At 38.7% G+C, this 21,471-nt stretch overlaps 1 protein-coding gene across 1 annotated transcript in view; it reads right to left on the reverse strand.

Annotated features, from left to right (window-relative positions):
- Positions 1 to 21,471, reverse strand: part of MORC1 (MORC family CW-type zinc finger 1) — a 170,298-nt gene that overhangs the window by 113,653 nt on the left and 35,174 nt on the right. The window contains exon 9 of the mRNA XM_021692684.1: positions 12,424 to 12,549. Coding sequence (XP_021548359.1) covers positions 12,424 to 12,549 — 126 coding nt within the window. The remainder of the gene's footprint in view (positions 1 to 12,423; positions 12,550 to 21,471) is intronic.

Below are 21,471 nucleotides of genomic sequence, written 5' to 3' on the forward strand. Positions count from 1 at the left end.
CAGGGCAGTTTCTACTTTGTTCTCTTGAATTACTCACTCTGGTAGAAGCCTGTCCCTTTGCCATGAAAACACTCAGGAAGCCCTGTGCAGTGGCCCCTTTAAAGAGGAACCAACCTGCCAGCCATGTGAGTCAGCCACCTTGGAAGTGTATCCTCTAGTTCCCCTCAAACCTTCAGGAACCCCAGCCAAAATGTCTCAGCAACTTCATGAGGGATCCCAAGATTAAAGCACCCAACAGAACCACTCTCCAATTACTGACCTATAGAAACTGAGGAATAACTAATGGTTACTTTTAATAATAAGCCACTAAATTGGGGGGTGATATGTTATACAAGGGTAGATAACACATTCACTCTCTCAGTTTATTCAGCTCTCTGCTCAAAGGTTACTTACTTAGAACTAACCCCTTTCCTTGATTTCCTATCTAGAACAGTTATCCGACACCTCCCCTCTAGCTCTTTATTTCCTGACCTACGTTGTTTCTTTTCGTAGAACTTAGAATTACCCACTATTTTATTCATTTTTTATTTATTGTTTGCCTATTGTTTTTTCTCCATTAGAATGTAAGCTTTATGAGGACAGGAATTTTCTGTTGTTGCTTGTGCTGAATCCCAAATGCCTACGACATTGCCTCGCATAGGGTTGTCATTCCATCCACCTGTCATTATTCATTTGTACAGTAACAACTGATGTTTAATGTTTATTTGCGAATATGTCGAGAACTGCACTGAGTATTTTCATGTTTAAAACAAAACCTGTTTTTATTTCAATCCTCACCACAACCCTAAGTGGCAGAGGAATTCCCAGTGCACAGTGGGGAAGAGGCAGGCTTAAGCCATTGCCAAAGGTCCACAAATAGTAAATGACAAAATCAAAACTCAGATCCAGGTTTGGCTGATCCAAATTTTGTTTGCAACTACTACCATATACCAAAAGATTAAATAATTACGATTATACAAATTCATGAAGGTACACATAAGATGCACAATTTGCAAAAGAGATACCTTTAAAGTATTATTAGTCTATTTAGGTGGGTGGGATGTGAGGGGGTAGGACGCATCCCCCCAAAATTGAAAGACCATCCAACAAGCATAGTATTGCAGAGTAGTCAACAACAAACCATAAACTTAGTGTCCCTGAATAATTTAGAAAGAACCATGCTGCTTCTATGAAAGCTCAGGATGACTCCAATTCCATGTCGTTTGGGCTCCTTTCAGTGTTATGGGTCTATGGCAAAACAGTTTTAATGAAGAATGAAGATCTTCAGACACTCTAGCTCTGTCTCCCTTAAAGAGCTTTCAAAAGTGACCATTTTACAACTGTCTTTAGACCTAATGTGCAGAGATAATAATGCCTGTATAAATCTGAGAGCTATCTCTCTACTAAAGCTGAAGAATTCAAAGCCAAAGAAAATCAGTACTGTTTGCTGCCTAAAATCAAGTAACATGGCCATATATTGTCTGTATTATACAAATAAACAGTATTTAAGACTTCAAGAAATACAGACTTACAAAACCTTTAAGTTGAAAAAGACCTGAGAAATCACCTAGCTAAAATTCTTCCGAAAGTAATAATTTCTTCTATAATCTAGACTCTTCCAGGGGCAAATCTGTCCTCATCTTGGGTGGGATTACCTTCCACTGTTAAAGAGCATGAATTTTATTAATCTCATGCCACACTCAATGGCCCTCTCTGAGTTGCTCTACCTCGTGCCATGTGTGTCTGAAGAAACTAAACTTGGTGTCCTGGACACACTAGATTAGTATTCTGGGTATTAAATCTTCTCCTAGCTAGACCAGACTGATTGGTGTTCCACCACAGGAAGTTACATGAGCAACTGGTATGTCTTGTTCCCAAACTCTGTCCAATAGGGAAGTTTTGAATTTGATGGCAGAAAACCTACTCTTAGAGAAGCAAGTGCTAGGTACAACCAGCAGACAGAGCTGAGGAGAGCCTGGCTGTATCCAGACCAACACTGGGCTGCTCTTTCTTTTCTCCAGAACACTTCTCCTGGAAGCAATGAGTCAAAGGTGGCAGTGAGGCAGGTGTCATGGCTCTGTTCACTTGACTTCTCTGAATATCCTTATACTAAACACCAATGGAAAAAGGTAATCTGTGTCTTTTCCTTGCAAAAACAACCCAACACGGTCATCCTGCTGAGCTAGACTAGCTCTGTCTTCAACTTCTATCTAGCCATCCAAGTTCTGCCCTCTGGAGTTCCAGCTATCACATGATAAGGCTAACACATTTTCATTCAGGGCCTTCTCTCCTCCATAAAATGATGGTCAATTCTATCAATGACCCCCTACCAAGAAGTTCATTTCCTATGAGCTAGTAAATCCATGTCCCTCCCAAAGCATCCCCATCTGAACATGGCCCTCCAGACACGGTGTAAGCAGGATATGGTTTATCAGTACTATCACCATCTTGTTCTGCTAAGTTCCATAAACATTTTTATCAGCTCTGTCTCACTATCAGCTTATCCTAAGCTTGTGGTCAATTACGACATCTATGCTTTTTATTTTTTTCCATATAAATCACTTTTAAGTCCATGCTTATACAATAGATTTTTTAAACCTAAACTCAGGTCTGTACATTAGTTATACCACATTTATCTTCAACTCTTTCATATCTTGTTTCTGTATGCCTAATGGAAGATAATCCTCTTAGTTCAGGGTCTACTATGAATTCAAACAGGTTTGTTTTTTATCCAAGTTACTGATAAAAAATATTGAATAGAATATGATCAAGGAAGGAAACCAATGATATGACACCAAAAATTCCTATCTAGTCCTCTTCTGAACTTGTTAGAGATCCTGGGATAAAAGTAGCTAAAGCAACTGTAATTTTACCCACAAGAATAAAACCCAATATTCTTTTTTCTGTTTGCTATAAAAATACAGAAAATGACTAACCACAAAGTATAGCCATGTATTCTTATAAATAATACTTCAGTGTTCATTTCTAGAAGTTTATTAGAGCCTGGGTGACCAAAGTGGACAAAGTATTTAATCACTTTTTAATAACTTTACATGCCCCTACTTTGATCATTTCCAGCTCCAGCTCCAATTTGTTCTGATGCAGCCATGCGAGCTATAATGCCTTTCAGGAAAGAAAGGAAAGGGAAAAGGGAAAAGGGAAAAGGGAAAAGGGAAAAGGGAAAAGGGAAAAGGGAAAAGGGAAAAGGGAAAAGGGAAAAGGGAAAAGGGAAAAGGGAAAAGGGAAGGGAAGGGAAGGAAAGGAAAGGAAGGGTTAACCCACTAGGGATGAGATAACATGGAGGAACTGTATAATTTCTTACACAAAAATTCTGCCTCCAGAGAACCTGTGAGGGACGTTATATGCAAGTAAATTTGGCAGAGAGACAGGTAAGCCTAAAAGATAAAGCTATAAAGGATTAAATCTGTCCACACCGTAAATACCAAATATCAGATTTGACAGTTTATCAGAATCCCAAAGGAAATTTGGCAAAGGTGCTGGCCTCCTTAAATATCTTTTATGGAACAAAATAAGCATTTATACTATCTCTACTTCCTAGTAACATACCTGAGAATATCACTTTGAAGGGTGAATAACAAACATACTAGAGTGGGAAAGAGCTATCACTCAATACCAGTAATTTAGGTAGATGAAATTCAATTTACTATAATTCCCTGAGAAAATAGAGACAAATCCACATTTTCCTTTGGCTTAAACCATTTTTTACCCAAACTTACCAGGAGAGAAATAATTTAATTTGAAAAGATCAGCTCTATTGATTGATCCAGGAGACCCTTGGTACTTTCCAGAAGAATAAGACTGATGAAAAGGACGCATCACTTTGATATGAACTGGGAAACAAGTAGAAGATTTATAAAGAAAGTCTCAGGCATGATATAGTTCACTTTTCAACTATGATCTGCAGTATAATCAGAAATCAAAAGTAAAGCAGGGAGACAGTCCAAGATGGTAGTATAGGAAGACCCTGATCACCTCCTCCCATGGATACACTGAATCTATACCTACATATAAAGCAATTTCTCCTGAAGAAGAACTGACAGCTGACTGAAACAGCTTCTGCACAACAAACACTAGAGGGACCACAGACAAAGGTTAGAGAAAGAGAGACAGTAACAATGGGAATCCCACCCCCCCCCATGTGGCAACCTGCAGCAGGGAGGGATATCACTGAGAGGCCAGTGCACAGACTCACTCACCCTGTGGCACAGTGAAAAAAGAACAGTTTAAAGGGCAACAAGACTAAAAGTGAAGGAAATCTGTTTACAAACCTTAGAGCATCTACCAAATGGGTGGAAACTCCTGGTACCTCTCCAAGGTCATAGGTACCTGGATGAGCACCCCTCCACCTGGATAGCACAAATAGAAGCAGGATTCAGGTACTCTAGCCAGCCTACTAGGGTGTGTGTCCCAGGCCCCTGGCCCATACCAACTTCAGTCATGGGCCCCAAGGCAGCTCCAACATGCTCTGGGACCTGCCCAGCCTTTGCCTGATCCAACCACCCTGCCAAGGCAGCCCTGGCATGGCACACCCCAGCCCACAGCCTTCCAGCTGGCCTTTCAAAGCCACACCTACACAAGGCCACTACTTCAAAACCTAGAGAGATAGCTGTTCCATATAATTCATAGAAATAAACACAGAAAGTCAAACAAAATGAGGACACAAAGGAGTACATTCCAAATGAAAGAACAAGATAAAACTCCAGGGAAAAAACTCTAATAAAACAGAGATAAGTAATTTATCTGATCAAGAATTCAAAGTAATGGTCATAAAGATGCTCACTGAACTCAAGAGACACACAGTGGGAATTTCAACAAAGAGTTGGAAAATATAAGAAATATAAGAAAGAACCAATCGGAGTTGAAGAATATAATAACTGCAATGAAAAAATACACTAAAGGGAAGTCAACAGCAGACTAAATGATACAGAAGAATGGATCAACAAACTGAAAGACAAAATAGTAGAAACCACCCAATCAGAACAGCAAAAAGAAAAAAGAACTTTTAAAAATGAGGATAATTTTAAAAACCTCTGGAACAATATCAAGTGTACTAACATTCACATTACAGAAGGCCCAGAAGGAAAAGAGAAAGGAGCAGAAAATTATTTGAAAAAATAATGGCTGAAAACTTCCGTAACCTGGGGAAGAAAGCACAGAGAGTCCCTTGCAAGATGAACCCAAAGCGATTCACAGCAAGACAGATAACTAAAATGGCAAAATTTAAAGACAAAGAGAGAATATTAAAGGCCACAAAAGAAAAACAGTCACATACAAGGGACATCCCATAAGGCTATCAGCTGATTTTTCAGGAGAAACTTCGCATGCCAGAAGAGAGTGGCAGGATATATTTAAAGTGCTAAAAGGAAAAAACCTACAACCAAGAACACTCTACCTGGCAAGGTTATAATTCATAATTGAAGGAGAGACAAAGTGTTTCTCAGGCAAGAAAATTAAAAGAGTTCATCACCACTAAACTGGCCTTACAAGAAATGTTAAAGGGTTTTCCTTAAGTGTAAAAAGAAAAGACCATAACTTGAAATAAGAAAATATATGTAAGAAAAAAATCTCATTGGTAAAGGCAAATATATAGTAAGGCAGTGGATTAGCCACTTTAAAAAAACAGTATGAAGGTTAAAAGACAAAAATAGTAAAATCAACTATAACTACAAGAAGTAGTTAAGGGGATACACAAAATAAAAAGTAGTTAAGGGGATACACAAAATAAAAAGATATAAAATATGCTATCAAAACAAAACATGGGAGGCGGGTAGAAATGAAGTGCTTATAGAATGCATTCAAATTGAAGTGACCATCATCTTGAAATAGCGACGTATATAAACCAATGTGTGTATATATATATAGATATATACACACTATATATCTATATATATATAGATATATAGATATAGATGGCTTATGGTAACCATAAAACCTGCAATAGAGACACAAAAAATAAAGATAAAGGAACCAAAACGTAACACTAAAGAAAATCATCAAACCACAAGGGAAGAGAGCAAGAGAAGGAGGAAAGAACAGAGAAGAATTACAAAAATAACCAGAAAACAACTAATAAAATGGCAATAAGGACATACCTATCAATAATCGCTTTAAATGTTAATGGACTAAATGCTCCAATCAAAAGACAAAGTGACTGAAAAGATAAAACAAAAAACAAACAAACAAACAAAAACATCTAAATGCTGCCTACAAGAGACTCATTTCAGACCAAAAGACAGATACAAACTGAAAGTGAAGGGATGGTAAAAGATATACCATGCAAATGGAAACAAAAAGAAAACTGGACTACAATACTCATGTCAGAAAAGTAGACTTTTAAACAAAGGCTGTAACACAAGACAAGGAAGGTCATACATAGTAATAAAGGGGGTCAACCTAAGAAGAGGATATAACATTCGTAAATATTTAAGCACCCAACACAGCTGCACCTAAATATATAAAAGCAAATATTAATAGAAATAAAGGGAGAAATTGACAGCAATACAGTAATAATAGAAGACTTTAATACCCCACTTACATCGATGGATAGATCATCATACAGAAAATCGGTTAGTAAACATTGGTCTTAAATGACATATTAGACCAGATGGACTTAATAATATACAAAGAACATCTCATCCCAAAGAGAAGAATACATTCTTTTCAACTGCACATAGAACATTCTCCAGGACTGATCACATTTTAGGCCACAAAACAAATCTCAATAAATTCAAGAAGACTCAAATTATATCAAGCATCTTTTCTGATCACAAGGGTATTAACCAGAAATTAATTACAAAAAGAAAACACACAAAAATATGGGTCAATGAAGAAATCAGAGAGGAAGTTTTAAAATACCTTAGGACAAATAAAAATGAAAACTCAACTCGACAAAATCTATGGAATGCACCATATGTAGTTGTAAGGGGGAAGTTCACAGTGATACAGGACTACCTCAAGAAACAAAAAAATCCCAAATAAACAATCCAACTATACACCTAACGTAACTAGAAAAAGAAGAACAAATGAAACCCAAGTTAGCGTAAGGAAGGAAATAATGAAGATCAGGGTGGCAATAACTGAAATAGAGATTTAAAAAAACAATGGAAAAGATCAATTAAACTAAAAAGTTTTTTTGAAAAGATAAACAAAATCAATAAACCTCTAGCCAGACGTCAAAAAGAGAGAGAGGAAAAGGGAGAGAAAGAGGACCCAAATAAATAAAATCAGAAATGAAAATTGAGAAGTTATCACTGATACAACAGAAATACAAAGGATCAGAAGAGACTACAACACACAATTATATGCCAATAAATTGGAAAACCTAGTAAAAATAAATTTCTAGAAACCCACAAACTTCCAGACTGAATCATAAAGAACAGAAAATCTGAACAGATTACAAGTAATGAAATTAAATCAATAATTTTAAAACTCTAAAAAACAAAAGTCCAGGACCAGACAGCTTCACAGGTAAATTCTACCAAACATTTAGAGTTAGTACCTATCTTTCTCAAATTATTCCAAGAAATTGAAAAGGAAGGAATGCTTCCAAACTCATTTTGTGAGGCCAGTATTACTCTGATACCAAAACCAGACAAAAAAACACCACCAAAAAAGAAAATTGCAGGCCAGTATATCGCTGTTGAACATAGATGCAAAAGTCCTCAACAAAATATCAGCAAACCAAATTCAAAAATACATCAAAGGGTCATATACCATGATCAAGTGGGATTTATGCCAGGGATGCAAGGATGGTTCAATATCCACAATTCAATCAATGTAATACACCATGTTAATAAAACAAAGGATAAAAATCAGATGATCACCTCAATAGGTACAGAAAAAAGCATCTGACAAAATTCAACATCTATTTACAATAAAAATTCTCAACAAAGTGGGAAGAAACATACCTCAACATAAAAATAGGACAAACCCACAGGCAACATCATAGTTAATGGTGAAAAGGTAACATCTTTCCCTGTAAGATTAGGAACAAGACAAAGATGCCCACTCTCACCACCACTTTTATTTAACATAGTACTGGAAGTCCTAGCCACAGCAATTAGGCAAGGAAAAGAAATAAAGACATCCATATTAGAGAGAAAAAAGTAAAACTGTCACTATTTACAGATAACATACTACATATAAAAAAACATAGAGAGATCACCAAAAGACTATTAGAACTAATATATGAATTCAGTAAAGCCTCAAGATACAAAATTAACGGGCACCTGGGTGGCTCAGTTGGTTAAGCGACTGCCTTCGGCTCAGGTCATGATCCTGGAGTCCCGGGATCGAGTCCCACATCGGGCTCCCTGCTCAGCGGGGAGTCTGCTTCTCCCTCTGACCCTCCCCCCTCTCATGTGCTCTCTGTCTCTCTCATTCTCTCTGTCTCAAATAAATAAATAAAATCTTTAAAAAAAAAAAGATACAAAATTAACATACAGAAATTGGCTGTGTTTCAAAGGGAAAAAGAGGGAAAGAGAGAGAGAGAAAGAGAGAGAAACAAAGAAATAGACTCTTAACCATAGAGAACTGATGGTTACCAGGGTGGAGGGGGGAGTTGGGTTAAATACGTGATGGGGATTAAGGAGTGCACTTCTTGTGATGAGCACTGGGTGATGTATGGAAGTGTTGAATTGCTATATTGTACACCTGAAACTAATACAACAGTCTAAAATTAATTAATTAAACAAAGAAGTTGGCTCATTCCTATATGCTAATAATGAGCTATCGGAAAGAGAAATTAAGCAAACAATTCCATTTACAACTGCACCAAAAAGAATAAAATACCCAGAAATAAATTTAACCAATAAGGCACTGATGAAAGAAATTGGAGAAGACAAAAATAAATGGAAAGATATCTCAATGTCATAGACTGGAAGAATTAATATCATTAAAATGTTCATACCACACAAAGCAATCTACACATTCAATGCAATCCTCATCAAAATAAAAATACCAATGACATTTTTCACAAAACTAGAACAAAGAATCCTAAAATTTGAATGGAACCACCCCAAACAGCCAAAGCAATTTTGAGGGGAAAAAACCAAGCTGGAGGTCATGCTTCCAGATTTCAAATATACTGCAAAGCTATAATAATCAGAATAGTATGGTTCTGGTATGAAAACAGACACACAGATCAATGGAAAGGAATAGAGAGCCCAGAAATAAACTCATACATATATGGTCAATTAATCTATGATAAAGGAGGCAAGAACATACAATGGGGAAAATACAATCTCTTCAATAAATGGTGTTGGGAAAACTGGACAGCTACATGTGAAAGAATGAACTGGATCATCATCTTATACCGTATACAAACATAAATTCAAAATGGATTAAAGACTTGACCCTAAAACCTGAAACCATGAAACTCCTAGAAGAAAACATAGATGGTAAGCTCTTTGGCATTGGTATTAGCAATATTATTTTAGAACAGTCTCAACAAGCAAGGGCAACAAAAGCTAAAATTAATAAGTGGGTTTATATCAAACTAAAAAGTTTTTGTACAGCTAAGGAAGCCATGAAGAAAATGAAAAGGCAACCTACTGAATGGGAAAAGATATTTGCAAATCAAACAATGAATAACAAGTTAATATCCAAAATATGTAAAGAACTTATACAACTTAGTATCAAAAAACAAAACAAAACAAAAAAATAACCTGATTTGAAAATGGGTGAAGCACTTTAATAGACAATTTTCCAAAGAAGACATACAGATGGCCCACAAACACATGAAAAGATGTTCAATATCACTACTCACCAGTGAAATGAAAATAAAAACCACAATGAGATATCACCTCACACTTGTCCAACTGGCTACCATCAAAAAGACAAAAAATAGGGGCGCCTGGGTGGCTCAGTCGTTAAGCGTCTGCCTTCGGCTCAGGTCATGATCCCGGGGTCCTGGGACCGAGCCCCACATCGGGCTCCCTGCTTTGCGGGAAGCCTGCTTCTCCCTCTCCCACTCCCCCTGCTTGTGTTCCTGCTCTCGCTATGTCTCTCTCTGTCAAATAAATAAATAAAATCTTTAAAAAAAAAAAAAAAGACAAAAAATAACGAGTATTGGCAAAAATGTGGAGAAAAAGAACCCTTGTACACTGTTGGTGGGAATGTAAAATGGTACAGCCACTGTGCAAAACAGTATGGAGGTTCCTCAAAAAATTTAAGAAAGAGGGGCGCCTGGGTGGCTCAGTCGTTAAGTGTCTGCCTTCGGCTCAGGTCAGGATCCCGGGGTCCTGGGATCGAGCCCCGCATCGGGCTCCCTGCTCGGCGGGAAGCCTGCTTCTCCCTCTCCCACTCCCCCTGCTTGTGTTCCCTCTCTCGCTGTGTCTCTCTGTCAAATAAATAAAGTCTTAAAAAAAAAAATTAAGAAAGAATACCATACAACTCAGCAATTCTTCTTCTGGGTATTTATCTGAAGAAAACGAAAACACCATTTCAAAGAGATATATGCACCCCTGTGTTCACTGTAGCATTATTTACAACAGTCAAGATATGGAAGCAACCTGTGTCCATCAACAGATGAAAGGATAAAACAGATGTGGGGGGTGTGTATGTGTATATGTGTATGTACGCATATACCTACACACACACATACACACACACACACAAATGGAATATTATTCAGCCATAAAAAAAGAATGAAATCTTGCCATTTGTAAAAACATGGATGGACCTACAGGGTATTAGACTAAGTAAAATAAGTCAGACAAAGAAAGACAAAAACCATGTAATTTCATTTATATGTGAAATCTAAAAAACAAATGAACAAGAGAAAACAGAAACAGAGTCGCTGATACAATAAACAAAATGTTGATGACCAGAGAAGGGACAGGTTGGGGGCAGGCAAAACAGGTGACAGGGATTAAGAGGGACAAGCTTCCAGTTATAAAGTAAATAAGTCGTGACCATGTAACGTATACCATAGGGAATACAGTCAAAATATTGTAATAACTTTGTATGGTGACAGATGATAACTAGACTTATTCAGGGCATATGATAAAGAGATCTATAACTTTAATATTAATATTGATATGAGTGATTGCAAGGCCCCAGGAAAGCTACTACTTTTTCATGAAAAAAAGACAACATAACAAATGTAGGTCTATTATAAAAAGTTAGTGTGGTATAGGGGAAGGAGCAGTGAATGTGAATTGGTAAAGAATCTGAAGCCAGAATATTTGAACTCTTGTCCAGTTGTGACATTTCCTTATCTCTGAAATGGTGATAATTAAACATGACCCACAGTGTCACTGCAAAAGTCAAACACAACAATGCATGCAAAAAGGCGTATATATAGACAGCATACAAGCATTAAATGTTTCTCTCAGTAGATATTAAGCTCCTCAAAACCAAAACTAATTTTATCTTTTTTATGCTTTGAACCTAGCACAATCTTAGGACTCATAGAAGACTCTGATGAATGTTTTGGTGAGTAAATGAATTACCATCCAGAAACCACATACACACACACACACAAAGACTGGTCTGATTGCATGTACAGTTGGGCAAGATGAATTTTATAATATGCAAATGTCAGCTTAAAAAAAGTTTATGCTGGTACAAACTTCCGGTTATAAAATAATTAAGTCATGGGTATGTAATGTACAGCACAGTTAACAATACTGTATTACGTATTTGAAAGTTGCTATGAGAGTAGATCTTAAAAGTTTTCATCACAAGAAAAATTTATAACTATATGTGGTTATGTATGTTCACTAGACTTATTATGGTATAATAAAAAATTTCATGCTAAAATATAAGTGAACCAAATTTGTGTTTGTAAATATGTTCATTCTACACATAAAATAAACCTACACATATATGTATGATTTAATAGTTCAAATATCTTGTGTAAACAGAACACATAAGTGAATTGTGATGGGTTTTTTTGTTTGTTTTAAGATTTTATTTATTTATTTGACAGAGAGAGGCACAGCGAGAGAGGGAACACAAGCAGGGGGAGTGGGAGAGGGAGAAGCGGTCTCCCCGCCGAGCAGGGAGCCCGATGCGGGGCTCGGTCCCAGGACCCTGGGATCATGACCTGAGCCGAAGGCAGACGCCTAAAGACTGAGCCACCCAGGCGCCCCAGAATTGTGATTTGTTTAATGGAACTTATCACAATCAAAGCACCTAAGATTCAGTGGAGTGAAAAATAAATTCCTCCTTGGAATGATTCTTCAACTTCAGAGTGTTCATGGCAGTGTGTTGCTATTATGGCCAAATATTTGTTACACATGATTACTCTTCAGCAAACCTTTCAGAAGCAGTCTGAATTTTATTTACAATAGTAAAAACCTTACTATCAAATTGTGAAAAAATTCTTACTATCAAATCATTTTGACAATTTGAGGGAGAGGGGCATATTGATTTTATAAATAAAAACTCTATGAAGTTAACTGAAAGAAGGTGAGTTACCTGGGTCTGTAGAGGCAATAACATAGGTGTTTTGTTTTAACTCTTTTGGCCTGAATGAATATTCTCATCCAAGGTTCAAAATACAGAACAGATGTGTAGGCTCTGAATGACCATCTCTCTGGAAAACTAGAATAGAAAATATCAAAGGGCACACTGTAGAGGATGCACCAGCAAATCTTGCAACACTCACATACCTCATTAAGCAGGCCTTTAAATACAAAGGGCTACATAAATCACCTACCCTTTGATTAGAACCGAATTTTTGTTGGCAACTGATGTTAAGTAGACTTACACCAGCAATAGAAAATCCACTTCCCATTAAAGCTATTGGATCAGAAGGGCAAAACCAAGTCAAACAAATAAAACTATCCCCCTGCTCAAACATAACAGCAACAACAAAAATCTAGGCCCCCATCAATAAGAAACATTCCCATGAAGTTACTGTAAACAGAGAAATACAATAAAAATGTTTCATTTGCCTTAAAAATTATGAACAATAAATATAAAACTTCATTCTGTAAATGCAGTTAAGTATTTTATGGCCAACTGAGGGGAGACGTCTGACAACCTGACAAGTGAGAGGATAAAGGAGAAAAATGAAGGACAGAAAGGCAATAAAGTGGGAGCAGGCACAGCGTAAAGAGCCTTATGGAGAAAACTACTCTTGTAAAAGTGCACGTTGCTGGGAAGTCACAGCGTTGCCATATACTAACTCCAGGGACCTTCTATATTAGAGTCCATTTATGAACTGTAAATCCTCTCCAATTAGACGAGAAATAAAGATCAATAACAAGCCCAGCTACGCTGAGGAAATAGCATTCTTTACCTACTGAGCCCCGGAAAAGGCTTCTATGAAGGTCAAATAGAAAGCAGGGAGCCCTACGCCCACCATGTTGACAGTCCTACCCCAGTCCAAAGGGAGACAAAGATGATGGAAAGGAAACAGAAAGCCTGTCTAAGGGGGGACAGTTCAACCGAGTCGCAGACCACTGCCAGTTACTTCATGAGAGAGCGCAGAGCTCCAAGGAATTTACCCAATTGAAGATAAAGCCTGTAAGAAATCCAAGGATTTTGGGTGCCTGCATGGCTCAGTCATTAAGCATCTGCCTTTGGCTCAGGTCATGATCCCAGGGTCCTGGGATGGACCCGGCATTGGGCTCCCTGCTCAGCGGGAAGCCTGCTTCTCCCTCTCCCCCTCCCCCTGCTTATGTTCCCTCTCTCTGTCTCTGTCAAATAAATAAAAATCTTAAAAAAAAAAAAAAAGGGGCGCCTGGGTGGCTCAGTCGTTAAGCGTCTGCCTTCGGCTCAGGTCCTGATGGGATCGAGCCCCGCATCAGGCTCCCTGCTCCGCGGGAAGCCTGCTTCTCCCTCTCCCACTCCCCCTGCTTGTGTTCCCTCTCTCGCTGTGTCTCTCTCTGTCAAATAAATAAATAAAATCTTTTAAAAAAAAAGAAAGAAAGAAAGAAAGAAAAGAAAAAGAAAGAAAGAGAAAGAAAGAAAGAAAGAAAGAAAAAGAAAGAAAGAAAGAAAGAAAGAAAGAAAGAAAGAAAGAAAGAAAAAAGAAAAGAAAAAAGAAAAGAAATCCAAGGATCTCCTGGTTGGCCATAAGTTCCTTCAGGATTTCTTTTAATTGTTTAAAAAGTAATTCTTTTCAAGTAAGACTTAGTAGAATTTCCCAATAAAAGATATAGAAAAGTATCTGGTGCATGGATATTATTCTGTAAATACTAATGCATCTTTAACATGGCCAAAGAGGCTATTATGGTGTAGCACCGTAATACTGGAACTGACTGTGAGTACACCAGAAGTTGCACAATCAAGTAAATCCCCACCTGTTAAAAGAAAAAGGAAAAAAAAACAAAGTCACCTTGGGACACTATAAATATTCCAAGGACTTCAAATCCTTTCTGGATCTGTTGATTAAAAATTGCCCTTAGACTGGGGCGCCTGGGTGGCTCAGTTGTTAAGCGTCTGCCTTTGGCTCAGGTCATGATCCCAGGGTCCTGGGATTGAGCCCCGCATCGGGCTCCTCGCTCTGCGGGAAGCCTGCTTCTCCCTCTCCCACTCCCCCTCCTTGTGTTCCCTCTCTCACTGTGTCTCTCTCTGTCAAATAAATAAATAAAATCTTTAAAAAAAAAAATTGCCCTTAGAGCCAGTAGCTTTCTTTGATTCTCCTAAAAGCGAACACATTTTTGTCATTTGAAAGTAAAAGTCAAAAGTAACTCAGAGCCAAGTTTGAGAATTTAAGAAATAATGATGAGAGATCAAACTGGGTTAGAAGAGTTTGGATTTTAAAAACATATATACAAAAACAAAATAAGGAAACTGGTACTTCTACCATTTGATAGCTCACTTCATGTCCTCATCCAATAAATATCTATAGGTAAACAGTCACAGCAGGTGTGTTGGTGATCCTTACCTCCTCTATGCTACGAAATTCACTGGAAGGGCTCATGGGACTTAGCATAGAGTTGTACTTATGGCTAAGTTTTATCACAGCAATGCAGTAAGGATATACAGTGGATCCTAACAGGGAGAGACAGGTGGGGCCTGGAGGAATCCGACTGCAGCTTTCTTGTGTGTTCTCCCTCTCATGAAGGGTCAGAGCACATTTTTCCCCCACTTATGAAAATGCAGCAACATGTGTGTGATGTTTCTGCCTAGGGAAGCCCATTAGAGACAGCACTGAAGGGTTTCACTGGGAGTTGGTCAGCTAGCATGTACCAAAATTCCAGCATAAACCACACTGTTTGCATAGTCTAGATATAGTGAGCCAACCTTATTAGTTAGGGAAAGTTTTCTATCAGTGTGGGAGACTTGACCAGCCAAGGGCCAACCTTGAAAGCAAGACTTCCTGTGGACGAAAGCCTTCCATGTTAACCCTCTTACATACACGTGCCACTTTCGAACGTTCCTAGTTATTTGTAACAAACAGAATGGCAATACTTCTTATGTTATTGTGATGTCTGTGATGGAAAGAAGACAAAAGCGGCTAAATATAAAAGCTACATAGGAAATAGGTAACCCAAATATAACTTTCGAACTTCTTCATGTGATGGATAAGGTCCTTCATGATCTGGCCACCACTTAAGTCCCCAGCCCCATCACTGGCCAGCTGTAGTTAGTGTGGGCATCGAGGACCATGCTCAGGTCTCCAGATATGGGTCATGCTTTCTTATACCCAGGCCTTAGCACATTCAATTCCTTGGCCACTTTTGGTTAGTTCCTTTTCCCCCTTCACAATGCAACTTGAGATCTCCTGTCCTCCTGAAGCCTTCCCTCACTCCCCAAGATTGGGTGAATCACGTGGCTCTGGTGCTCCCTGTCTTCTGTGACTCCCCATCACAGCACTTGCCACCTAGAGGTGTCACTGTCTTTATTTATCTGTACCCCCTTCATGTTGTAAGCCCCATGAGGCTTACATATTTATTTATCATCAATAAATATTTGTTGAATCAATGATGATTATTCAGGACTTCCTTGGCTTAACTTAGAATGAACAACAGGGGGTTCCCTTTATAAGAAAGACTTTTAAATGACCGATCATCTTCGATGGTGATGCTTTCAATCTTTATAAATAAAGCCATTCACTTAGGAAACTGAAATACAAATGTACTAAGTTGTCTTCAAAAGATCTGAGAAAAAAAATACTGTTATTCCCCACCCACCAGGAACTACTCCACATGTTTTTTTTCAAGAAGTGTTCTCTTGTTTACTACTAAATGTCTTTCTTTTCTGTCTTGGACTTTGCAGAAGTGCCCATATCTCTATCTTTGCCTGTATCTCTCTCTCTCTCATTTTCTATTTAACTGGTATAATAAACTAAAGAAAGGAAGAGAGAGTCCCGCCCAACACATACACACACGCGCACGTGCGCGCGACACATCTGGGGAAAGAAGAGCGTTTTAAGCCAGAAACTGGTTTGAAAGTTTGTGGAATGGCCTATGCATTTGTCTCCAGCTCAGCATTTGGGTATTCTTATAAAGGCTCTGATTCCGCCTCCAGCTGTGGCTGTGGCCTCATGTGGCCTCTTTCTCCTCCCAATCTATGCACATTGTTCTGCTGCTGTTTTAAGGGTTGCTCTATACACTGCATATTGTGGGTAGATCGGTGGGGTCACCAATCTGTTAAGGACAGGAGAGGGGCCCAAAAGAGAGGTCCTGTGGCCAGCGTCCTATCTCCTTTACCTACCAATTCAGGTTCTCTGTGGCTGGAATCTGAGAATGTAAATTTTTTAAAGCTACCCAGGTGATTCCTTTAACTCTGCAAGTTTTGAGAACCACTGCTTGGTAGACCTACTGGACGAGGTAGTATGTAAGAAAGGTTGCCTGAAAGAGAGAAAGCAGGTGTTTGGATGCAGGACGCCCTTTACATTTATCCACAATGGGTACACAGAAAACGGACTCCCACTGAACTGCCCTTGTAAGGTCCACAGTTGAGAAAATGACTCTAAACTCCAGGCACTAAATCAGATTCCTTTTGGAATATCTCAGAAGTGCCATATTTTTATTCATGAAAATACCGCATATTATAACCAAAATTGTTTTCTGAATTTATTGCTAAATTCCCTACAAAATCTCTGAGGAGTTCTTAAGGTTGAAATTAACAAGGCCTATGTTATCTTGAATATAAAGAAGTGCATAAAGGTTTTTAACTAGTTTAAATTCTAAACTATGAAGGGGCTAACCAAATTTAATCTTAGGGTGGATTATACCTAAGAGAAATGTCAACTCAAAGAGGTAATTTCAAAGAAGAGTTATAAGCTACGCAAAGTAATGAAAGTGCCTCTGTCATACCCGCGGGATGGCAAGCAGCACATACAATTTGAAGCTGTAACTTTTGATGTGTTCCCAGCCAGCTCAGTTAAGACAGAAACTAGAGACATTATGGAATGCTGCCCAATGCCTGTCAATTTAGGAACACACGGGCAACGTGGCATCTAGTTTCAAAACATTACTTAGCACAAAATTTCAACTCCATTATTCCATATTACATCACCATTCCCAGAGCTGTTTTTTAAGATGGGTTCGCCTAGCTGCCCGAGATCCTAAGCCATGATGGATTCCGGGGGTACAACAGGCCCCTTCCACGACAGCCAATTCCATGACATGCCTTTTTTAGGAGAGTCTGTGCTTTCTTGCGTTTTCTCATAAAGCGGAATACGTAAAATATTCATAATGTTAAAAATACAAGTCACAAAAGCAACATGGCACAGGGAAATCACATGCATAATAGAACAGGTACAATGCTCACATGGTCTCAACCCCCAAAAAGGGAATCAGGAAAAAATGTTAGAGGAGTGATCAAGTCTTCACAATATGGTACTGAAAAGAGATTTCAAAGGTAACAGAAGCTCTTTACAAAATTTCCTAAAACTCCCTCTCCCCCCCCCAATAAAGCTCCCCCATGATCTTCAAGGATGGAGCACAGAAGCCACTATAAAGAGTGCCAGTGTCTTCTGACGAAAGTATCTACGTATCCTCAGAAAATTACCTAGACACTGGCATTCAGTTCAGTCTGTTGCTTGTTATGTATCAGACAGTGGGTTAGTTTACAGAGCACTATGATGGTAAGTGCTAGAAAGAAGTGTTGTAGGGGAAAGCAGAATGAAGAGAACTGAAATGCACTTAGAACCTCCATGTGCCGGGTACTGGGCCTATTCTAGTTCTACAACATTTGTATTAAGTAGATGACCTTACATATAGCCTCATTTTGTAGATGAAAACACTGACGTTCAGAGACCATAGAGAACTTATCACTAGAATGAAAGCTCTCCCAACAGAATTCAAGCCATGTGGGGGAAGAGATATTTGTGTTTTGTTCCCTCATATATCCCCGGCTTCTAAAACAGGGCCTGACACTCAATAAGTATCTACTGAAGGAGTGAACGTAAAATGAACCCATCTACAGTCAGACAGCTACTCGGGGGGAGGAAGCAGGATTTGAGACCTGTTCTAAGCAACTACAGAGTCCATTCTTTATCTAACGTAACGTCCAGGGATGACTGGCCTAAACAGGGCGCTGCAATGTGACTTGGAGTGGGAGTCAGAAGTTGGACTGGGCAGCCCCACCCCCCATAGACCCTGCCTGCCTGTGAGGCTGAGGTTCTGGTTCCTTCAACTTAGTCCACAGAACTGGACTCAAGGGTCTGGTGTCCACATTTTCTAATTTTGTATGTACCTTACTACACACAGAAAAAGTTACCATGGCAACAGACTGCAAATGCCCCCCACCCCACCCCTGCCATCTTCAATTAACCCTCGTGTCTCTCCTGACAGACCATGCCATTATGTAAAGGACTATTTTTTAAAAAAATCAAAGACAGGCTATGGTGCTATGGTGAGCGCTGTGAATTGTGTAAGACTGTTGAATCACAGACCTGTACCTCTGAAACAAATAATACATTATATGTTAAAAAAAAAAAAAGAAGATAGTAGGAAGGGAAAAATGAAGGGGGGGAAATCGGAGAGGGAGACGAACCATGAGAGACTATGGACTCTGAGAAACAAACTGAGGGTTCTAGAGGGGAGGGGGTGGGGGGATGGGTTAGCCTGGTGATGGGTATTGAGGAGGGCACGTTCTGCATGGAGCACTGGGTGTTGTACGCAAACAATGAATCATGGAACACTACATCAGAGGCTAATGAGGTAATGTATGGTGACTAACCTAATAATAATAAAAAAAAAAAATCAAGGACAGGTTGGTAACTATGAATACATATTTGTCTCCTGCTGAAACCCAAGGAAGAATAGTAAGGAGGCCCCTGTGCCTAAAGAAGAATGGGAGGAGAGAGGAAGTCAGATAGCATGCAGGATGCTGCAGACCTTCATTTTTCCTCTGAGTGTAATGGGAAGTCATTGAGGAATCTTGTACAGAGAATTTTTAAAAGACCGCTCTGGCTGCTACAGAGCGGTAAGGGTGACAGAGTTTTCACAGGGTGAAGGGTGGAAGCAGAGAGGCCTGTGGCTCGGCGGGAGGCTCTCTATAACCCCAGGGAGACATGACGGTGGCCTGAACAAGGATCATAGCAGTAGAGGAGTTGATAATTGGTTGGGTCTGGATCTAGTTGAAGGCAGAGCCAATGTGAAATAAGCAAGTTAGAAGTGTCCTCCAAAAATCCTCAGGACAAGAGTCCTGAGTAAGAAGAATGTTTAAAAAGTCAAAACTCACAGATAGACACATTGTGGAATTTTATTTAAAGTTAAGAGAACTCCTAAAAGCTATCCAAGGGGGAAAAATTAGCAATTTACAAAAATTTAGTAATCACATCTGGGTCAGACTTTTCATTAACATCATGGATTTAAGAAGTCAAATGCGCAATAAGTTCTGAGGGAAACTTTTTTTTTTAAGATTTTATTTATTTATTTGTCAGAGAGAATGAGAGAGAGAGAGAGAGAGAGAGGCAGGCAGAGGGAGAAGCAGTCTCCCCGCTGAGCAAGGAGCCCAATGTGGGACTCGATCCCAGGACGCTGGGATCAGGATCTAAACTGAAGGCAGATGCTTAACCAACCAACCAACCACCCAGGCGCCCCGGAAACTTTTTTTTTTTTTTTAAGTAGACTCCACACCCAGCGTGGAGCCCAATGCAGGGCTTGAACTCACAACCCTGAGATCAAGACCTGAACTGAGATCAAGAGTCAAACGTTTAACCTACTGAGTCACCCAGGTGCCCCTGGGAAACTATTTTTTGAATCAATGTTTCTTCATTCATTTAAACAAATATTGAGGAGGAAAGGAAAAATAAAGACACTTTTAAGATACAAAGATTTCAAAAATTTACCTCAAATGGACTTTGAAATAATTATTTGAGGATATAATCCAGCAAAGGAACTAATGAGTAAATGAAAAAGATAAAGAATGAAAGATGCTGTGGTAAGCAAAGAAAAATAATAAATCTTATAATTTAGTCTAAATATTTATGCAGGCTGTCACATAATATTGTAAAATGTTATAAAGAAATCCAAACACTGGGGCGCCTGGGTGGCTCAGTCGTTGGGTGTCTGCCTTCGGCTCAGGTCATGATTCCAGGTCCTGGGGTCGAGCCCCGCATCGGGCTCCCTGCTCCGCGGGAAGTCTGCTTCTCCCTCTCCCACTCCCCCTGCTTGTGTTCCCTCTCTCGCTGTGTCTCTCTCTCTGTCAAATAAATAAATAAAATCTTTGGGAAAAAAAAAAAAGAAATCCAAACACAATAATCAGAAAAGGTAGAACTGGTATGGGAGAGAAATAAAGCATATTAAGGCCTTGACTTATTTGTGAGATGAGATAGATATTAACTCTACATTTTGATAAGAAAACTAGTTTTAGATATGTTTATTTAAAATGTAAAGGTAATCTACTGTAAAAAATAGAATGGAACAAATAATTTTCAAACTACTGGAATAGAAAAAAAACGAACCTTCCTTCCTGGCAAAAAAAAAATCACAACTCAACCAATCTCACAAAAGGGGAGAAAATATAAGGCAGAACAAAATTAAACAAACAAACCCAAGTGCAAACCAATGACAACAAAGAAGCAAATTAAATATAAAATATAAAATGAGAAGGCAGAGTAAGTCCAGCTTTAGCAGATGTCATAAGTGTAAACTAGATAAATTTCCTTTTAAAAGATAGAAGCACTTAGACTGAGTCACAAATCTAGTTATATGCCATTTATAAGAGACAAACTGAAAATTAAACAACACTGTTGAGAATAAAGCAGTGGAAAATATATGGTAAGAAAAGTTAATCAAAATAAAGCAAACATAGGTTACTGTTAGACAAAAATAGAAACAAAGTTATTAGAAAGCATTAACTGAAACATAGAGGGATATTTTATATTAATAAAGGTTCACTTAAACAAAATGTGTATGTGCCATAAATCTAATGATTCAGAAACAGATACAGCAAAAATTGGAAGAAATAAAGAAACATGGACAAAACCACAGACACCGTAAGATATTATTACTGTTCTCAGAAATTGAGGGATTGCGGGGTGGGGGGGGAAGAAATAGAAGATCTAAATAACAATAAAAAGCTTGATGTTGGGGTGCCTGGGTGGCTCAGTCGTTA

Source organism: Neomonachus schauinslandi, chromosome 1, assembly GCF_002201575.2.
Source record: "Neomonachus schauinslandi chromosome 1, ASM220157v2, whole genome shotgun sequence".
NCBI classification, from domain to species: domain Eukaryota; kingdom Metazoa; phylum Chordata; class Mammalia; order Carnivora; family Phocidae; genus Neomonachus; species Neomonachus schauinslandi.